The sequence below is a fragment of the Xyrauchen texanus genome, chromosome 32 (assembly GCF_025860055.1).
Source record: "Xyrauchen texanus isolate HMW12.3.18 chromosome 32, RBS_HiC_50CHRs, whole genome shotgun sequence".
Taxonomy (NCBI): Eukaryota; Metazoa; Chordata; class Actinopteri; order Cypriniformes; family Catostomidae; genus Xyrauchen; species Xyrauchen texanus.
In genome coordinates, this window is record NC_068307.1 from 807308 (window position 1) to 830000 (window position 22693).

The window sequence follows — 22693 nt, forward strand, 5'->3', positions numbered from 1 at the left end:
CACAATAGAGTACAAAAGTGCCCGTCTACTTTTTCAGCCGTCTCCGTTTCGGAAGTATTTTCCCCATTTATTTCTTCCATAGACTTTTAATTAAATCCTTCATAAAAGAGTCGTGCGCATTGAACCAAACCAACCAGCTCCGAGGAGAATCACAACACCACAAACTGGAAATTTGGACAAGGTTGCAAGACTGTGTACTTACCGTCTTTCACAAGGGCATGATCAGAATCCCATGAAGCGTTGCAAATTAATTATTAAAAAATGGTGGAAATATTTAGTAAAACTATTGATTTTAGGTTGTTGATTAGAAGTATAGAATATATTTTAAGTTTATTGCAAAATAGTCCGATATGTTCAGTGAAGAGAGGCCGATTACATCATTCACAGTGCGTCATGGGAGCATGCGGTCGCTCAGTGGGACGTTCCTCCTGTTTCGTTGCCCGCGGTTCTCTGATTGGTCCACACATAATGTAGTTGTTTACCTTGAATTCCGCTATCAAACATGATTTTTAAATAATGACGTTGAGATTGAGACTTCAACGTAAGCATATAGAGCGGTCCAGATTGTAGTCCAAAAACCCGCCATGGGTTCCCTCGTGACTTTCCTTTGGATTTTATCAACTTTTGAGTTAAATAAGGCCTTTCATACCTAAAACGTGAATTTTGAAGCTGTATTGAATGACGTACTTTTTATTTTATACACACGGCGGCTTCGAAATTCATGTTTGAGGAAAAAAACATCCATGTATCATCAAGTAATGTTTACCACGGACATATATTGAAAATTCCCATTATAAAAACTCATAGGAAAATCCCATGGCGAATTATGGGTTCATCTACATATTGATGTCATGGCTGAACAGCTCTATAAACTGTTTTTCTGAGCACCCGCTGGGCGGCGCCATGATGAATCCAACTGCCTGTTTTCTGTTTCTGGTCTCGAGACGCAATGTAAAACTAACCATTCAGACGGAGAACGGCAACCTTTTAAATGTTTGAAATAAAAATGAATTTCACGCTCAACTTGTGCAGTTGTGCTGTCATAACATCAAAGTAGTGCATGATATCACCTCGAGCCATTGCTTCATGGCTTCTACTGGCACTGTAAAAAAAAAAAATCATACAATCTCAACTCTGAAGTATCGGCACTATAGTGCCACGTGTTTTTTGACAATTTCCACACATGTAATACTTTAATCGCTTGGTATAAATGCTGATGTGTGTGAAAATACTGGAGAACGGAATCATGAAACACTTCTGCGTTCTGGAAAAAGGTGGATACCATCGATGAACAACCTCAGCGCTCCTAGTAGATCTGTTTTAATAGTTTATAAGTTATCGTTGAAAATTTATTTTATGACTTTGAGCAAGATGAGAATAGGAGATTTAATGGTAATGTTTCTCCCCAATTTGGTTTTCCCAGTTGCCAATGTGCTGTAGGTCCTCGTGGTGTTGTAGTGACTCGCCTCAATCCGGGTGGCGGAGGACGAATCTCAGTTGCCTCCGCATCTCAGACCGTCAATCCGCGCATCTTATCACGTCACTTGAGTGAGTTACCGCGGAGACGTAGCGCGTGTGGAGGGTTCACGCTATTCTCCACGGCATCCACACACAACTCACCACACGCCCCACCGAGAGCGAGAACCACATTATAGCGACCACAAGGAGGTTACCCCATGTGACAACCCTCCCTAGCAACCGGGACAATTTGGTCGCTAATGAGAACTGACTCTCAGCACACCCTGGATTCAAACTCATGACTCCAGGTGAATGTTAATGTTTTTAAAGCTTATGTCATCTCTTACTGAATAACCCCCTGGCAGCCATTGGTCAAACAAAGTGATAGTCCCACCCCTCACGCAATTGGTTGGGTAACGTTGTTGAGGCAGGTCTCTCAAAACAGAACCATTTTCATAGCACCACAGAAACAGTGTTTTCAGTTTTTGATACTTGGTCATCTCTGCACATACTTCAGCTTTAATGTTGTGTTATGCCCGAGTTTTGGGGGTTACCAATGAGGTGAAGACTGATGCTTGTGCTTAGTTCAAGTATGGACAGTTACTTTCAAGTGATCCTTGATTCGAGCTCTGTTTAGCTCTTTAAGCTGTTGCTATTATCGGATATCAGTGGTTAAAGTGTGCCTGATTTTGTTTTAAAGGGCTCATATAATGTCAAAAAGCACTAATTTCCGCATAATTTAAATTGTTCTAAAGCATTCATTCTAAACTCCTCCTTTCAGAGAGCATACTCTGCTCTGATTGGTCCGTTCTAAAGCATTCATTCTAAACTCCTCCTTTCAGAGAGCATACTCTGCTCTGATTGGTCTACCGCTTGGTGTAGTGTTTGAGGGCAGGTCAAAGCTGTTTGTGAGCAGCCAATGAACACCAGAGGCGGGTTTTGTTACCAAATGATGTAAGTCTGGAATTACTAACAACTCTGTTCTTTCGTTTAGGAGTCAATAACTTTTGTTCTGCACTTTGAAGATGTTTTTACATCCACAAACAGCTGTATAACACACTACATGACAGGTGCTCTTTAATAATAAATTATGTTTAAGACATCACATCGAGGCCTGAGAGCAAATGTAATTGGTCAACTCTACATGTGTGTGCTGAAAATATATCATTCTCCTTAATTTTCTCCATTTTATTTCCAAAGCAAGTTCTTTAGTACCACAATATATTTTTTAAAACAAGGAACTGAGTTCCATCATGTATGGTAACCATTGAAAGTAACTCAACTAGGGTCAAAACTGTGTGTGTGGGAAACAAATTCTTCATTTTTACCAATTAGTTGAAGTTGGTGCAAAATATCGACATATTTAATACTCGTAAACTGCATCGCATCTCACCTAGTATTCTACAGCACGACCTCAGTTAATACTTGCACCGATTTTAATGATGATAAACGTACAATTTGACATTCTGCCAGCAATATGGGCAACAATCACTTTAAAAAGTGTCAGTTGGGACTATCTCTGCACTCGATGCATGTGTGTGGTTATACGTTTAGCGAGAGTATACTTGGATTTCTGAAATGTCAGAACAACCCTTCCCCGTTGAGAACACGTAACATAGAAGGTCCTAAACACCACCATGTTAACACTACTGCATTATGTGGGAGCTAGTGCAATCCAGACAGGTCTGGGATCAGTCGCAGCAGGCACAAAGCTACACGGAGAGACACGAGGGAGATGCTTTAAGGCCATTTTTCAAACAACGAGGTCAACCGCTGCAAAGTCCCTTTCTTCTTCCTCTGGTGCTAGCTGAGAACACAGTTTATTCAAGCTCCTCCATTGTGTCTCTGGCGACGGACGAGTGAAGAGGGGGCCAAATGGGGAAGGGAAGACGTTGCCGCCTCATGCGTGGTGTCCTATGCAGTCTGTGAGGGCAAAGGTCAGGACTGTTTTAGTCGTTTCCTAGGCAGACCAAATGGGGGGCACTGAGCCGATGCGAGAGCACGGAAGGCCTCGGCCACTAAGTGAGGATGGCACTGAATCATCACCTTCCAACCTGCAGTCTCCATTATATCTGCTGCATGACTGCAAAAACAAACCAGAGCAACCGTGTAATATACCACCTAGAATAATTCATCACAAAACACTTCCCACTGATATCATACTAATTAAAAGGAACAGTCTGGGTTCAATCAATCAACGCTATTTTGACTCCTCCCTCCTTTAAAAAAAAAGGAGGTTCCAGTGAGGCACTTACAATGAAAGTGAATGGGGTCGATTTTTACAGGGTTTAAAGCCAGAAATGCACTTGTGTATTCTTTATGGTTGTTTTAAGGTTATCAAATGCTGTTGACAGAGCTTAACTTGTATTAAACATGGAATATTCCTTTAAAAGCAGAAATTCCTATTGTAGTCAAAGCATATAAATGAATTCTTCAATCTAAAAACATGTTATTAAATGTATAGCTTCAATTCTGATTGGATGAGAGACATTAAAAGCCGATACCGCATTGCATCAGACTACAGTTAGGCTAATAAATGATACTGCTTTGCAAAAGAATTGTACATTCTCATTGTTTACTATGTTGTTCTAATACTATATGACTTTCTATCTTGTCAACACAAAGGGAGAAATTGTGAATAAATGTTGTGTTCAGTGATGTCATACAATGGCAGTTTATGGTGACACCTCTTCAAGCTTCAAAAGGACACAACAGTATAATTCAGAAGTCTAATTAATTATTCATGAGGCTCATGATTGTTATGAAAGCATACGATAAGATTTGATGAGAAACTGAAATATAATGTGTTATTTAGTGTAAATGTTCACTGACCGTTGATCTCCTGTGTGTGTTCATGAAGGGACACGAGAGCAACAGTTCATGCACCCTCACGACATTGGGGCGTTCAAGAGAAAACACGTCATCAACAGTGATAGCACACACAACAGAGAACAGATCTATTAAACCTGTCTGCAGAGTTTGTAGTTCAAGAATTGATGCATTTCTGTGCCCAGCCTTATTTATTTTCATTTTTTTAAAGTGTTTGGACCGGTGCCAGTTCACAGCGGACGGAGTTACCCGCACAGTTTAGGACACGGTGTGTCTGTGGCATCCTGTAGTCTCCTCTATGTTTCTGTTTGATTTCTGAGCACTCAGTTCAAAAAAATAAGGCTGGGCACAGAAATGCATCAATTCTTCAATTACAAACTCTTCAGACATGTTTAATAGTTCTGTTCTCACCATCGCTGTGAACGACCTGTTTTTAGATAAACGTTCTCTTGAACGCCCCAATGTCGTGAGGGGTGCATGAACTGTTGCTCTCGTGTCCTATCATGAACACACACAGGAGATCAACGGTCAGTGAACATTTACACTAAATAACACATTATATTTCAGTTTCTCATCAAATCTTATCGTATGCTTTCATAACAATCATGAGTCTCATGAATAATTAATTAGACTTCTGAATGATACTTTTGTGTTCTTTTGAAGCTTGAAGAGGTGGTCACCATAAACTGCCATTGTATGACATCACTGAGCACAACATTTATTCACAATTTCTCACTTTGTGTTGAGAACAATAAAGAAAGTCATATAGAGTTAGAACAACACAGTGGTGAGTAAACAATGACTGAATTTACATTTTTGGGTGAACTAATCCTTTAATAAATCAAACTATTTATTGAACTTTGTCTTTAATCATATTGCCGTTTTATAAAAGCAATAAGCCACTTTATGGTGAATTTACTTCAGTTAAGAGCGTTTTATATATCGTGCCTCGCTGTCACCCTTTACTAGATATCTTGCGATAAACTTTTTAGGAGAATGAGTACGACTAGCGGTACTTGCTTTTCAATACCTGTTTGTTTTTTCACTCCATTTCAACATCAAAATCATATCTACTGAATTAACTTATTTAAAGCTTTAATCAAATGAATACAGAACAATTTATCATCATCTCATTTCATTTGGAGTACATATAACATTAGTCAAATTAAGAGCATCACATAGATATTGATTTATTATTATAATTATTTTTAGTAGTATTACAGTGAATTTTACATTCAGTAGTGATATATTTGACGTACTGTTTTCCATTTTACTCAAGCTTTTATTTTGTAGTAAACTCCTTTCCATTTGTGGGTTTTTGATGATAGCTTCTCACTTCTGAAAAAGCAGGTTGCTACGTGACCCAATGCGAGTATTAGACCTCAAAATGCTTTTTATTGAAATAAATACAGCATGTAGGCTGCGTGCTACAAAGTGAATTATTGCTCGGCTCACTGTCATCCGCTACAAACAGCACACGTGATGCTCATGATGGTGTTTTCTGTGTATGAGACAAGGAGCTCTAAAAGGTATTGGGACATCCCTACCCCTCGTACGCCAGAATTGGGACATCCCTACCCCTCGTACGCCAGTATTGGGACATCCCTACCCCTCACCTGTGGTCAAATCACTATCACTTGCGCTGTAGAGATTGTGCGTTACAAAGCAACAAGCCAATAAAGTTTAAATGATTGTTCAAGTGACGAAGCTGCTGCTACAGCTTTAGGCTGCTGAACGTCTGGCTATGCGTTACCAACGAAACTTCTGTGGGTATTTATATTTTTTGGTGAAGAAGAGCACAACAAATGTGAGCTTAAACAACTGAATATCAAGTCAAACATCAAATGTATTAATGGGTTTCGACTCCGTAATAGGAAGTGCAATGCGGGGTATTGTGTTGTCGCACACGTATAATTTAAATGACACAATTAAGACTCAAACTGAAGCTCAGGAGAACATGTTGGCACACATACTTGCTATTCCAGTTCTTTCCATCTTTACAGCCCAACTGTCGGAGAACGCTGCATCTGCGGAGGAAAGATGAATGGCAGTGTTTGAAAAGGACAAATCTGTAGCTAGTATGTGCTGTACATATTGTTCACGGTCCGTTCATTGATCCAAGAAAAAGCACAGAGTCCGTGCACTTGCCTATTAATGAAGTCTATGGCTTGTGCTTTGAGCTGCTCTGCGCTGTGCAGGTCGGCCAGAATGAGGACGTCGGCCACGTTCTCTACAGACAAACTGTTACAAAGAGCCTCTTCACATAATACCTTTAATCTTTCCAGAGCGTACTAAACAGAAAGACCAACAGACCATGACAGGAAGTGTTGCACACAAAACTAGACACTCTTCCTTGACAGGCAGAAGCACAATCTTTTACCTTGTCTGCAGCAGCTAACAGGTTGTCGGCCATTTTATCCAGGTTAGGAGCTTTACCCGTGTAAATAAATACCATCATTTCCCGAAACACGTCCGGTTCCACGTCACCGATGTCTACTCGGTTCTGCAATAGGGTTATGGAAATAAAAATTAATAAATGTTAACATGTTTTGAAGAAAATGTGGTCGGCTCTCTAGATGCGGCTCCTTCAATGCAAAGGAATATTCCGGGCTCACAATGTCACATGCTGAAGTTTAATAATTAGGTTTAGGGTACTGTAAGTATGAGTAATAGTAAGAGTCAATTTATAGGCGCTGTGTGTTTTAAAAAGTATTATGCAATTCGGGGTCTGGGTATCTCAGAGTATTGATGAGAGTTTGAATTCAGGGCGTGCTGAGTAACTCCAGCCAGGTCTCCTTAGCAACCAAATTGGCCCGGTTGCTAGGGAGGGTAGAGTCACATGGGGTAACCTCCTCGTGGTGGTGGTGGTTAGTGGTTCTCGCTCTCAATGGGCCGTGTGGCGAGTTGTGTGTGGAGAATAGCGTGAAGACTCCACACGCGCTACGTCTCCGTGGCAACGTACCATGAGGACTTAGACCGCATTCCAAATTGGGTGAAAAATGGTAAATTAAATAATTGAAAAAATTATTCAAAAATCACAATCATATTTAATCAAACTACACAATGATGACTAAAGCTGCGTACACACTGCCAGCGACATCACGCGTGACAGCGCCTCCATCGCATTCATTTTCAATGAGAGCACAGCGACTTCCGGCGCCACGAGCTGTCGTGACCGTTGGCGACTAGATGTGGGCGTGTCCAGCGACGCGACAAAATTGAGACAAGTTCAACTTTATTAAAATGAAGAGCGACTAACGGAAGCGACAGCCAATAGGAGAGAAGACGGGAGAGCTCACGTGATCCTTCTCTCCTTCTCTCTCTCTCGCTCTCTCTCAGTAACGGAAAGATGGATGAAAAGGCTAATTCTTGCAGTTAGAAATGTTCCAGTGCTCTATGATATGTCTCTTCCCACGTACAAGGACATTTTTAAGAAAAATACTGTGTGGAAAGGTGTATCTGAGATCGCGGGGATTTTGTGGACACAGACAGACCGGCGTTTGCATTTCCGCCACAGATAAACAGCCGCTATGGCAAACAGCACGCCTTGTTTCTCGCTCATCTTTGATATAAAGCATTTTATGTACTGATTCCATTTATATTTAGTCTTTTCCCTCCAAAATGTTTGCTTTTAGTGGCAAGAAAAGAGATTCGCTGTCAACAGCAATGGAATGACATCCGTGAATGTCATTTATAAACGTTACTAGGCAACCAGTAGTGGGAACCCCACAAGCGACTTCACCGCCAGCCACTGGCGACCTGCAGCCACAGTCGCTGGCAGTGTGTACGCAGCTTAAGACTCTAATAGACATTACGGTTTCATTTTCTGTTAATGCATGATTGTCTGTAAAGCTGCGTTCACACACCAGCGACAAAACAACCTCATCTCATTCATTTTCAATGAGAGCTGGCGACACGAGTGACGGCGACCGGATGTGGGCGTATCTAGCGACGCAAAAAAGTTGAGAAATGTAACTTTATGCAAATGAAGAGCGACAGCCAATACGAGAGAAGATGGTAGAGCTCAAGTGATCCTAATATTCTAATAATAATATTCATTGTAAAGAAACGGTGTTGTTTACTCTACACACACACCACTAGCGACCCAACCGTACGCCACAGGCGACATGCAGCGACACAATAGCCGGCGGTGTGAGCGCAGCTTAAAGCTGCTTTGAAACGATGCATATTGTGAAAAGTGCAAATAAAAATGACTTGAGACAAACGACTTTAATCTCCCTAAACAACGCACAAATACAGTAACATTACTCACAGCAGAGGACTTAACGTCTGACAGTGATCGTCTTGCAATATACTGCTGATGCGGCACTTTGATTTCTGTAACAGCAGCACATAAAAAGGACTAAACCTAAAGCATTAAAGTGACGGAGGGTATTTCTGTGCTGACTATTATTCATGTTTAAGCACAGCAAGTTATCATCATGCAAAAGCGCTCTCAGAGAAGTGGCGTCTCTTATTAACTTGAGAAATGTGTCTCCCGTTAAAACCAAATATTAATGTTAGTAGTCGACCCCACTAATCGACTAGTCAGTTGTCAGATTAAATCTTCAATTCTAGATGATCTCTCACCTTTTTACTCTCCTCCATTTTGTGTTCAAACATGGCATTGAAAACTGGCGACCTCGCTGTCAAACAAAAAATCAAGTTGAGCACACGACAGTAAACATGGATCATCAGTTTCATCAGTGTGTACAGCACATACACCATCATGTCACTGAACATTCTCCATTGTCTGTGCAGTCGGTACTGCCCAAATACACAGCCAATCCGGTGTTCAGATGACCGAGCTCACCTGCCAGTATGGATTTGTGCGCTTTGAACTCCTGCCCTCCCACAAACAAGCTGCAGTCGGTGAACCTGGATCCTTCCCACAGGTTACCCAGATCATCTGAGAGCCGACACTCCGGAACCTTCAGCATGTTTGTGTTAGACTGGCCAGAGATGTTTACAGAGTCCTGGACCACGCTCACCTGTACATAAACAATATTACAGTTCTGAAAAGACAACTAGACTGAGCGATGTTTGCCTGTACAAGTCACAATACTAGGGTGTTCTGAGCCCACCCCAAATCTCAACCATATTCTGAGCACTAAAAATGGCTGTTGTATATTTTCCAACTTGCTGCATCAGGTGAAAGTGGGAAGTGTGATCGGTTAATAAAGTATACAGGTCTAAACAGAGTCAAAACCTGACCCGAAACAAAGCGGTTTCTCTGGGTCCCATTGTGAATTTTAGATTGGGTTTTGACAAGAACGACTTTGGGGTTCGGGTCCGGTTTGACAAGAACGACTTTGGGGTTCGGTCAAGTCCGGGTTTGTAATGAATGATTCAACATTCTGAAGTTGTTCAGGACTGTTACATTGTTTCATATTAATAAAGTTTCGGCATTTGATAAATTCCTGGACTTCAGGAAGGAAGACGGAGAACACAGCCCCATCACCATTAATGGAGCACCGGTGGAGAGAGTCAGCAGCTTCAAGTTCCTCGGTGTCCACATCACTGAAGAACTCACATGGTCCGTCCACACTGAGGCCGTTGTGAAGGCTCACCAGTGCCTCTTCTTCCTGAGACGGCTGAGGAAGTTTGGAATGAACCAGCACATCCTCACACGGTTCTACACCAGCACTGTAGAGAGCATCCTGACTGGCTGCATCACCACCTGGTACGGCAATAGCACCGCGTACAACTGCAAAGCCCTGCAAAGGGTGGTGCGAACTGCCAGAAACATCATCGGAGGTGAGCTTCCCTCCCTCCAGGACATATATAACAGGCGGTGTGTGAAAAAGCTCGGAGGATCATCAGAGACTCCAGACACCCGAGTCATGGGCTGCTCTCACTGCTACCATCAGGCAGGCGGTATCGCAGCATCAGGACCCGCACCAGCCGACTACATGACAGCTTCAACCCCAAGCAATCAGACTGTTGAACACTTGATCTATCAGGATCAATAATTAGCACTGCACTTTATTCAGCTGTAATCTCACACTGGACAGTCAACATTTTCTCCTCAATATACTACTTCATATATATATATATATATATATATATATATACTTATTGTATTCCTTACTTATTGTATTGTATATTGTGTATTCTATATTGTGTGTATTGTTTACTGTACATTGTATATAATTATATGTTGTGTAAGTATGTGTACATTTGATATGTAAATTGTGTTGTGTAAGTATGTTGTTTATTGTAACTGGTATATGTCTCGTCACTGTCATGACTACTATGTTGCTCGGAACTGCACACAAGAATTTCACCTACTGTTGCACTTGTGTACATGGTAGTGTGACAATAAAGTGATTTGATTTGATTTAATATAATGGCTGCCATACCTTGTTAAAACGGTGTATGTTTACTGTAACAATACTGTTATGATGTAACAAATGTTTGCATAAAATACAGAATATTGCAACAATACTTTCTTAGAAAAGAAATTACTAAGAGAGTGAGGGATTTTGGGCTTAATTTTCAGTTCAAATATCCAATATTTACTGTGCATTATCACATTGAGAATAAACAAATTCATCCAAAAGCTGATAAATGTGTCTTTCAGAGGCTTTATACGGAGTTATGATGAACATAAGGAGCATTTCAAACTGTTCTGAGACCAGTGCAGACAGACAGCACACTGGAGGTTAAGTCATGCACTAAATAGGGAGCATCCTATAGCTCTCTATAACTGTTCTGAGATCAGTGCAGACAGACAGCACACTGGAGGTTAAGTCATGCACTAAATAGGGAGCAAGGGAGCATCCTATAGCTCTCTATAACTGTTCTGAGACCAGTGCAGACAGACAGCACACTGGAGGATAAGTCATGCACTAAATAGGGAGCAAGGGAGCATCCTATATCTCTCTATGCAGTTAAGTGCGTTCACTCCTAAAATCTGTTCAAAAGTTCAGTTTCAGGCTGCAGATGATGTTTGGAAATGTCACGGTACCTCACAAAACAAAGTGAGCTTGTCATCTGGAAGAAGTCCGTTTGCTTCATCTAGTAAAAAATCTCTCCTGATGAACTTCTTGAAGCCCCAGTCCTTCCCCTGGACGAAGCGGTACGCTCTTTGGCTTTCTACAGTGTGCGGAGAAAACAGAAGCACAAAGAAATGTTTTCACACCACCCACCGTGAGAGTCAAGCTCAATCGTCCAGAAACCCCCCTACCCATGGCTTTAGTTTCCTCCCTTTTGGCGTTTAGTAAGGAAAACTTGAACTTTGACCTCACTTCGCTTTTTGGGCAACTGACAAGCAGCAAGTAGAGAGAGAGATAATCTTTACTCTCGTCATCCAGACCCTTTGGGTTCACTCTCAAACACCTACACAGAAAGAGACAGGAAACAGTAGAGTTAGACATTTTGGGACTGACCTTTTGTCCAAATGACCCAAATCAACATGAGCTCCTATGGTTGATATTTGAACATTTCAAGCCTTGATTTGTGTGTTTGTGTGCTGCTCCAAGATGATTTAAGGGGCCACTTGAGAGCTTCCAATAACACTCGGTGAAACAAACCATTTCATCTTGTCATTGGGGCCAGAAGAGAAGGTCGAGCTCCTTATGACTTCGCCCATCTCCTCCCGACAAAAGCTGAAGTTGTTTATGGTCCACATGTAAGAAAACTTCACCACTTTTACCTGCCGTAGAAATCCCAGAGGGACATTTGTGACTCTTGAAAATAGATTGCGTTTTAAACTAGAGCCGTTTGTTTTTATTCCGTCCCTCTCACCTGTGTATAACACCAGCTCTCTGCCACAGGTCCTGATGTCATTTCCCCTGGGGGAGGAGGTGTGGGAACCCGTGACATGGCCTGCTTTTCACCTGTCCCTGATGTAGCTCACTGCTCGGCCTATACACAAAGTCAAAACATTGCCTGTATTCAACCCATTGGCCAAGTGAATGATTTACAAACCAGAACACATGCGAATGCAAAACTCAGTTGCATTGCTATGGGCATTTACATTAATGCTAATTACATGAACACCAAGCAAGCACCAGTAATAAAGTGCAGCACAGGGTTTCCGTTGTCCGGTAATTACCGGACATTGACCGGTAAAAAAATTAAATGTCCGACAAAATTAAATCTCTCCGGTCAAATTGTCCGATTAAAATTGCCTAATAATCCCATCCCCCTAACACAATCTGAATTTGAGAATAAGCCTAAAATGTATAAAGCAAAAATACACCGATCTCTTGCTATGTTATAAAGGAACAGGCTCTATCGTTTGAAAGTTATGAAACAACATCGCATGCTGCATTTCAGATAAAGCGCACGCCTAAAACGGCTGCAATATAGACCTAAACAACGAACGATTGAGTGAGACGTTTCAAATATGGCCAGGCCCAGGCAGACTAGCTTTAAAAGCTTTTTTCAGAGGCCAGACGATGGTGAATCAGGAACATCTCATTATAGATAGATCAGTGCTTCTAATCCGCGCATTCGTGCAGTTTTTTTCTCTATCATCAAAACTGAATAGCCTATGTTCATCAGTGCATGCTTACAGTCTATATCAAGCAGGGACACGTTTGTGTGCATTTTATTTTGTGATTTCACCGAATTAATAGAGAGTCTCCGCAACGGCGATAGATTGAAACGCGCGTCCTAGTGAAGATTGCGCAACTCGCGCAGCAGCGTCGTCCATGCAACTGATAGCAGCGGACACGAAGCTCAGCTTGATTTCAAAAACAACAGATTTTAGCGCTAGATCTCTTATTTAATAACGGACTAAATGAATGATCTGCTAGTTAACTGGAGATGTTTTATTTATTTGTATTAGGTACATCCGTGCCTCAATGTTTCAAAAAGTGAATGTGTGTGAAACCACAGTAAAAAACAATTGGCGTTGATTGACGCCAATCGGACGCTCATGTTTTTTTTCGCTCTATTTGAAAGTTAAGCTAATAATAATATGTTGCATTCTATACGGCCTGATTATGTCATTTTTAAGTTACATAGACTGCCTCCAGTTTTCCTCAACTTGACTAATTAAGAGGCGATATATTTGACCGGCATATCATCAAAATGTCCGTAAAACGAAACCTCTGCCGGTCACTTTGACCGGCACCATTTTTTTCTAGCGGAAACTCTGGTGCAGCATATAGTAAAATAATACCTAGTGTTCAGAGATCAGCAGGATTTTTTCTTCATGCCATCCTGGGGTCAGGCTCGGACACAGCCGCCAGAGGGACAGGAAACAATGACTAACAGTACATACTGAACTCTAAATCACCCATCCTAAACACAAACACAGAGTTAACACACATTAATCATGTATACAGCATTAATAAGGTTCTCAATCACTGTAAGGTTATTTACCTCGGAATAGAGCCGTGTTTCCAGACAGCACACCGCTATCCCACATAGGCTACCATCGTCAATATTTAAATACCATTAAAATATGAACAAAACACGTAAAAAATGAACTGAACAGAACTCAATCGACAGCTCAAACCTTCCTCCTGGTCCGCATCGACTTAAACTCGCCTGTAATAAAACGCATCACGGGGACTGACACTGAGGTGATTGTCTTTAGAGTTTGTGTCTTTGCCTCGGACAGACGAAGCGTTTTCTTGGTGAAATTAAATGAGTTCAATAACTGGAGTCTCCAATATTCCTAAACGATAAGGTAATATTTAATAAAAAGAAATTATGAGACATTCAAGTGTCTCTTCACAAACTTGGACAGTTTTAAATATATCTTGTTGCATAGTTACTCTCAAAGACATTATTGGTGAAGCAGAAACGTATGTGACGTCACTTCATAGACTTCAATGTATTCTGCAGCGCTGACACGAGTCATGTGATGACCCTTTACTCGTATAAATATCACTCGCTTCATAGACTTCAATGTGTTCTGCAGCGCTGACACGAGTCATGTGATGACCCTTTACACGTATAAATATCACTCGCTTCATAGACTTCAATGTATTCTGCAGCACTGACACGAGTCATGTGATGACCCTTTACACGTATAAATATCACTCACTTCATAGACTTCAATGTGTTCTGCAGCGCTGACACGAGTCATGTGATGACCCTTTACACGTATAAATATCACTCACTTCATAGACTTCAATGTGTTCTGCAGCGCTGACACGAGTCATGTGATGACCCTTTACACGTATAAATATCACTCACTTCATAGACTTCAATGTGTTCTGCAGCGCTGACACGAGTCATGTGATGACCCTTTACTCGTATAAATATCACTCACTTCATAGACTTCAATGTGTTCTGCAGCGCTGACGCGAGTCATGTGATGACCCTTTACACGTATAAATATCCCTCACTTCATAGACTTCAATGTGTTCTGCAGCTCTGACGCGAGTCATGTGATGACCCTTTACTCGTATAAATATCACTCGCTTCATAGACTTCAATGTATTCTGCAGCTCTGACGCGAGTCATGTGATGACCCTTTACACGTATAAATATCACTCACTTCATAGACTTCAATGTGTTCTGCAGCTCTGACGCGAGTCATGTGATGACCCTTTACTCGTATAAATATCACTCGCTTCATAGACTTCAATGTATTCTGCAGCTCTGACGCGAGTCATGTGATGACCCTTTACTCGTATAAATATCACTCACTTCATAGACTTCAATGTATTCTGCAGCTCTGACGCGAGTCATGTGATGACCCTTTACTCGTATAAATATCACTCACTTCATAGACTTCAATGTATTCTGCAGCTCTGACGCAGTCATGTGATGACCCTTTACTGTGATAAATATCACTCACTTCATAGACTTCAATGTATTCTGCAGCTCTGACGCTGAGTCATGTGATGACCCTTTACTCGTATAAATATCACTCACTTCATAGACTTCAATGTATTCTGCAGCTCTGACCTGAGTCATGTGATGACCCTTTACTCGTATAAATATCACTCACTTCATAGACTTCAATGTATTCTGCAGCTCTGACGCGAGTCATGTGATGACCCTTTACTCGTATAAATATCACTCACTTCATAGACTTCAATGTATTCTGCAGCTCTGACGCGAGTCATGTGATGACCCTTTACACGTATAAATATCACTCGCTTCATAGACTTCAATGTGTTCTGCAGCTCTGACGCGAGTCATGTGATGACCCTTTACTCGTATAAATATCACTCGCTTCATAGACTTCAATGTATTCTGCAGCTCTGACGCGAGTCATGTGATGACCCTTTACACGTATAAATATCACTCACTTCATAGACTTCAATGTGTTCTGCAGCGCTGACACGAGTCATGTGATGACCCTTTACACGTATAAATATCACTCACTTCATAGACTTCAATGTATTCTGCAGCGCTGACACGAGTCATGTGATGACCCTTTACACGTATAAATATCACTCACTTCATAGACTTCAATGTGTTCTGCAGCGCTGACACGAGTCATGTGATGACCCTTTACACGTATAAATATCACTCGCTTCATAGACTTCAATGTGTTCTGCAGCGCTGACACGAGTCATGTGATGACCCTTTACTCGTATAAATATCACTCGCTTCATAGACTTCAATGTGTTCTGCAGCGCTGACACGAGTCATGTGATGACCCTTTACACGTATAAATATCACTCGCTTCATAGACTTCAATGTGTTCTGCAGCGCTGACACGAGTCATGTGATGACCCTTTACACGTATAAATATCACTCGCTTCATAGACTTCAATGTATTCTGCAGCTGACACGAGTCATGTGATGACCCTTTACACGTATAAATATCACTCACTTCATAGACTTCAATGTATTCTGCAGCACTGACACGAGTCATGTGATGACCCTTTACACGTATAAATATCACTCGCTTCATAGACTTCAATGTATTCTGCAGCACTGACACGAGTCATGTGATGACCCTTTACACGTATAAATATCACTCGCTTCATAGACTTCAATGTATTCTGCAGCACTGACACGAGTCATGTGATGACCCTTTACACGTATAAATATCACTCGCTTCATAGACTTCAATGTATTCTGCAGCGCTGACACGAGTCATGTGATGACCCTTTACACGTATAAATATCACTCGCTTCATAGACTTCAATGTATTCTGCAGCGCTGACACGAGTCATGTGATGACCCTTTACTCGTATAAATATCACTCGCTTCATAGACTTCAATGTATTCTGCAGCGCTGACACGAGTCATGTGATGACCCTTTACATGTATAAATATCACTCGCTTCATAGACTTCAATGTGTTCTGCAGCGCTGACACGAGTCATGTGATGACCCTTTACACGTATAAATATCACTCGCTTCATAGACATGAATGTATTCTGCAGGCTGACACGAGTCATGTGATGACCCTTTACACGTATAAATATCACTCACTTCATAGACTTCAATGTATTCTGCAGCTGACACGAGTCATGTGATGACCCTTTACACGTATAAATATCACTCACTTCATAGACTTCAATGTATTCTGCAGCGCTGACACGAGTCATGTGATGACCCTTTACACGTATAAATATCACTCACTTCATAGACTTCAATGTGTTCTGCAGCACTGACACGAGTCATGTGATGACCCTTTACTCGTATAAATATCACTCACTTCATAGACTTCAATGTGTTCTGCAGCACTGACACGAGTCATGTGATGACCCTTTACTCGTATAAATATCACTCACTTCATAGACTTCAATGTGTTCTGCAGCACTGACACGAGTCATGTGATGACCCTTTACACGTATAAATATCACTCACTTCATAGACTTCAATGTGTTCTGCAGCACTGACACGAGTCATGTGATGACCCTTTACACGTATAAATATCACTCACTTCATAGACTTCAGTATATTCTGCAGCGCTGACACGAGTCATGTGATGACCCTTTACACGTATAAATATCACTCACTTCATAGACTTCAATGTGTTCTGCAGCACTGACACGAGTCATGTGATGACCCTTTACTCGTATAAATATCACTCACTTCATAGACTTCAATGTGTTCTGCAGCACTGACACGAGTCATGTGATGACCCTTTACTACGTATAAATATCACTCACTTCATAGACTTCAATGTATTCTGCAGCACTGACACGAGTCATGTGATGACCCTTTACACGTATAAATATCACTCACTTCATAGACTTCAATGTGTTCTGCAGCACTGACACGAGTCATGTGATGACCCTTTACTCGTATAAATATCACTCGCTTCATAGACTTCAATGTATTCTGCAGCGCTGACACGAGTCATGTGATGACCCTTTACTCGTATAAATATCACTCGCTTCATAGACTTCAATGTATTCTGCAGCTGACACGAGTCATGTGATGACCCTTTACACGTATAAATATCACTCGCTTCATAGACTTCAATGTATTCTGCAGCACTGACACGAGTCATGTGATGACCCTTTACACGTATAAATATCACTCGCTTCATAGACTTCAATGTATTCTGCAGCACTGACACGAGTCATGTGATGACCCTTTACTCGTATAAATATCACTCGCTTCATAGACTTCAATGTATTCTGCAGCACTGACACGAGTCATGTGATGACCCTTTACACGTATAAATATCACTCGCTTCATAGACTTCAATGTGTTCTGCAGCACTGACACGAGTCATGTGATGACCCTTTACTCGTATAAATATCACTCGCTTCATAGACTTCAATGTGTTCTGCAGCACTGACACGAGTCATGTGATGACCCTTTACACGTATAAATATCACTCGCTTCATAGACTTCAATGTGTTCTGCAGCACTGACACGAGTCATGTGATGACCCTTTACTCGTATAAATATCACTCGCTTCATAGACTTCAATGTGTTCTGCAGCACTGACACGAGTCATGTGATGACCCTTTACTCGTATAAATATCACTCGCTTCATAGACTTCAATGTATTCTGCAGCACTGACACGAGTCATGTGATGACCCTTTACACGTATAAATATCACTCGCTTCATAGACTTCAATGTATTCTGCAGCACTGACACGAGTCATGTGATGACCCTTTACTCGTATAAATATCACTCGCTTCATAGACTTCAATGTATTCTGCAGCACTGACACGAGTCATGTGATGACCCTTTACTCGTATAAATATCACTCGCTTCATAGACTTCAATGTATTCTGCAGCACTGACACGAGTCATGTGATGACCCTTTACACGTATAAATATCACTCGCTTCATAGACTTCAATGTATTCTGCAGCACTGACACGCAGTCATGTGATGACCCTTTACACGTATAAATATCACTCGCTTCATAGACTTCAATGTATTCTGCAGCACTGACACGAGTCATGTGATGACCCTTTACACGTATAAATATCACTCACTTCATAGACTTCAATGTATTCTGCAGCACTGACACGAGTCATGTGATGACCCTTTACACGTATAAATATCACTCGCTTCATAGACTTCAATGTGTTCTGCAGCACTGACACGAGTCATGTGATGACCCTTTACTCGTATAAATATCACTCGCTTCATAGACTTCAATGTGTTCTGCAGCACTGACACGAGTCATGTGATGACCCTTTACACGTATAAATATCACTCACTTCATAGACTTCAATGTATTCTGCAGCACTGACACGAGTCATGTGATGACCCTTTACACGTATAAATATCACTCACTTCATAGACTTCAATGTATTCTGCAGCACTGACACGAGTCATGTGATGACCCTTTACTCGTATAAATATCACTCACTTCATAGACTTCAATGTATTCTGCAGCACTGACACGAGTCATGTGATGACCCTTTACACGTATAAATATCACTCACTTCATAGACTTCAATGTATTCTGCAGGCTGACACGAGTCATGTGATGACCCTTTACTCGTATAAATATCACTCACTTCATAGACTTCAATGTGTTCTGCAGCACTGACACGAGTCATGTGATGACCCTTTACGCGTATAAATATCACTCACTTCATAGACTTCAATGTGTTCTGCAAGCTGACACGCAGTCATGTGATGACCCTTTACACGTATAAATATCACTCACTTCATAGACTTCAATGTATTCTGCAGCGCTGACACGAGTCATGTGATGACCCTTTACACGTATAAATATCACTCACTTCATAGACTTCAATGTGTTCTGCAGCACTGACACGAGTCATGTGATGACCCTTTACTCGTATAAATATCACTCACTTCATAGACTTCAATGTATTCTGCAGCACTGACACGAGTCATGTGATGACCCTTTACACGTATAAATATCACTCACTTCATAGACTTCAATGTGTTCTGCAGCGCTGACACGAGTCATGTGATGACCCTTTACTCGTATAAATATCACTCACTTCATAGACTTCAATGTATTCTGCAGCACTGACACGAGTCATGTGATGACCCTTTACACGTATAAATATCACTCACTTCATAGACTTCAATGTATTCTGCAGCGCTGACACGAGTCATGTGATGACCCTTTACTCGTATAAATATCACTCACTTCATAGACTTCAATGTGTTCTGCAGCGCTGACACGAGTCATGTGATGACCATTTACACGTATAAATATCACTCGCTTCATAGACTTCAATGTATTCTGCAGCACTGACACGAGTCATGTGATGACCCTTTACACGTATAAATATCACTCGCGATGCATGAACCTGCAGTTCTTCACAATGCAGGTGAACTGTTAAAAACAGTCTCCGTCGGCCTGCGCACACACACAGATCAGCGCGCCATCGGTTCAATCTGAAGTGCACACAGACCACGTCTGTATTTAATCCCAGCCTTTGGCATTAAAATAATCACATATGATCATATCTCCATTTTGATGTTATTCACAATAGTGTTGAATTTTACATCGTCAGTAAAATAATCGCGATTAAATCATGGGTATTCAATGTATCGCCCAGCCCTACCGTGAAATGGCATTAGCATAGCATTTAACAATGTCAACTCTGATTTTGGTTAAACTTTTCCCCGTTTTACAGCATGGCTACAGACTAATAACATGCCCGTTGGATGTCTCAATCTGGGTGGCGAAGGACGAGTCTCAGAGATCATCAATCGGCGCATCTGATCACGTGACTCGTTGTGCATGACACCGCGGAGACTCACAGCATGTGGAGACTCATGCTACTCTCCACGATCCACACACAACTCACCACACGCCCCATTGAGAGAACCATTAATCACCACCACGAGGAGGTTACCCCATGTGACTCTACCCTCCCTAGCAACCGGGCCAATTTGGTTGCTAAGGAGAACTGACTGGAGTCACTCAGCACACCCTGGATTCAAACTTACGACTCCAGGTGTGATAGTCAGTGTCAATACTCGCTGAGATACCCAGACCCCCAAACTTTGAAAGCATTAAACATGATTAAATCTCAGGGATGCAAACTCATGAGGGGTGATAAAGGTGAGGCAATCACTGGTCCACAAAGATGATTTCCAGAGATGTATTTTTTATAAAGCTAAAAGCACCAATTCCAGCCAAATTATATCAAAAGTATACCAAACTAATTGCCTGCCATTGGGAGCAACTTAGGGTTCAGTGTCTTGCCCAAGGACACTTCGGCATGTGGAGTCATGTGGGCCGGGAATCAAACCGCCAACCCTGAGATTAGTGGCCGACCCGCTCTACCAAATGAGCCACAGCTGCACCTAAACATGAGTTTCAATAATGTCCTTTCATCATTGTAAAGTGCTTTTCACATGAGTTGCATTGAGGCATCACCGCTCTGCTCAACGGCAGCGTTAAGTGGCGCTTTGCCCTCCACAAGAGTTTTTTAAGAGAAATTTTAAGAGTTTACCATGCAAGAAAGTGGGAAAAGTGCCGCTTCTTCAGAGCCCTTCGTGCTGCATTCCTGTCAGACGCAGAATCACCGTGCACGCACTGCTGAAGCCAAGTACGCGATTGGCCGCTGCTGTAATCAATCACGGGGGAGTCCGACGCCCTCTCAAAACAAAAACTCCTTGGATCTGCACGAATCACAAAAATGACCATTTTTCGCAGATAGGTGAGGAGTTTGCATCCCTATAATCTGATTTTTATTTTATTACGCCTCCACATTATACGGAGCATCACCACTATTCTCAGAAGCACCCTTTCTGATCTTGATCTGGAACCTGTTTGTTCAACACACGTTCACACCTTAAAATAATGCATGTTGCTAATAAGGACTACGACGACCACAAGCAGGCGATTGAACGTGCCTGACGAAACAGAAAACCACTGAAGTTCTTATCTAGCAAAAAACACGGGCCTTCAAACTTTACATTTGGGGTGTGACCGTGTGTAACTGATGTTGTAGAGCAAAATGTGCAAGTGCCTTAAAGTAACACAGGACCTTATTTTACTCATAAATACAGAAGAAAATCGCGTGGCTCATATCGCTAATTCTCTTCCGGGCTTTTGCACTAAAACCTGAACAGCCCAATTACAGTTATTACAAATTGTAAACCCAGTCAAGTCTTTGAAAGACTTCCATAAGCTCCGGCTATTCTCGCTTGTCATGTAAAAACAACCAAACTAGCGGTTTTTAAATCGTAATTAGCTACGTCTTCATATTTCTGCTTGATATTTACCATTATTTACTATTAATAACGTCTTCATTTCTTGTAGGGCGGTTTTGAAAACTATCTGAAAATGATTCAAAGACGTACAATAAACATCAACAGCAAAGTTAGACCTTGTGAGCGTCATCATCATCATCATCATCATCATCATCATCATCATCTCGCAATACAGTCATTCTTACACGATGTAAACACAGCTCCACAGATATCATCAAGTCTTCATTTATCCCACCAACAGACCAAACACAAACACTCACCTCACTATGACTGCTGGAGGTCACGTGTGAAAGTTTCAGGAACCTTCCAGAGTGGAGCACTTGGCAGACGAGGGTATTTCTGTGGGATGCCACTCTCAGCAGAGACTCAATGAACCCTGGCAAGAACAACAGCATTTGAACTGCACGTGGCATCAAATACATCTGCCCCCCGAACATCTAATGATACACTAGTGACATCATAATGCTGAATTCTCCAAGTATTGTGAATGAGATGATTTAGGTTTCGATGAACATGCGAGTTGTGTTTGGGAAAGTTCCTTCATCCTAAAGCTGAAGTGTGCCACCCCCACATCAATGCAGCACACAGTGCAAAGGGCATTTGGGATGTTTGAGGAACAATGACGATCACATCACGATTCACATAAAATAAAAAGTTCTAGAACATTCACATTTGCTTTTTAAACATTTGCCCTGTCTAGATGTCTACTTCAGTCATCCTTCTTTTTCTATATGTGCAAGTTAACGCCTGTAAACCAAAATAAGTTCTTGTTTTCCTCTTGTGTGTGAGAACTTATGACAAATGTCCCATTGAGCTCCTTCTAATTAAAGAATATAATTCACCCAAAAATGGG

At 41.5% G+C, this 22693-nt stretch overlaps 1 protein-coding gene across 2 annotated transcripts in view; it reads right to left on the reverse strand.

Annotated features, from left to right (window-relative positions):
• Nucleotides 1–2451: 2451 nt before the first annotated feature.
• spoplb (speckle type BTB/POZ protein like b) overlaps nucleotides 2452–22693 on the reverse strand; it is a 24163-nt gene continuing 3921 nt past the window's right edge. Inside the window, exons 2-14 of one of the 2 annotated variants that reach the window (XM_052101631.1) lie at nucleotides 22101–22216; nucleotides 21078–21246; nucleotides 13421–13542; nucleotides 12037–12156; nucleotides 11823–11944; nucleotides 11477–11628; nucleotides 11258–11385; nucleotides 9101–9278; nucleotides 8878–8933; nucleotides 6668–6790; nucleotides 6436–6578; nucleotides 6261–6314; nucleotides 2452–3541 (exon numbers count right to left, since the gene is read on the reverse strand). In XM_052101631.1, coding sequence (XP_051957591.1) covers nucleotides 3397–3541; nucleotides 6261–6314; nucleotides 6436–6578; nucleotides 6668–6790; nucleotides 8878–8933; nucleotides 9101–9278; nucleotides 11258–11385; nucleotides 11477–11628; nucleotides 11823–11944; nucleotides 12037–12114 — 1179 coding nt within the window. In that variant the 5' untranslated portion in view covers nucleotides 12115–12156; nucleotides 13421–13542; nucleotides 21078–21246; nucleotides 22101–22216 and the 3' untranslated portion in view covers nucleotides 2452–3396. The remainder of the gene's footprint in view (nucleotides 3542–6260; nucleotides 6315–6435; nucleotides 6579–6667; nucleotides 6791–8877; nucleotides 8934–9100; nucleotides 9279–11257; nucleotides 11386–11476; nucleotides 11629–11822; nucleotides 11945–12036; nucleotides 12157–13420; nucleotides 13543–21077; nucleotides 21247–22100; nucleotides 22217–22693) is intronic. The other variant, XM_052101630.1, reaches the window with a different exon arrangement.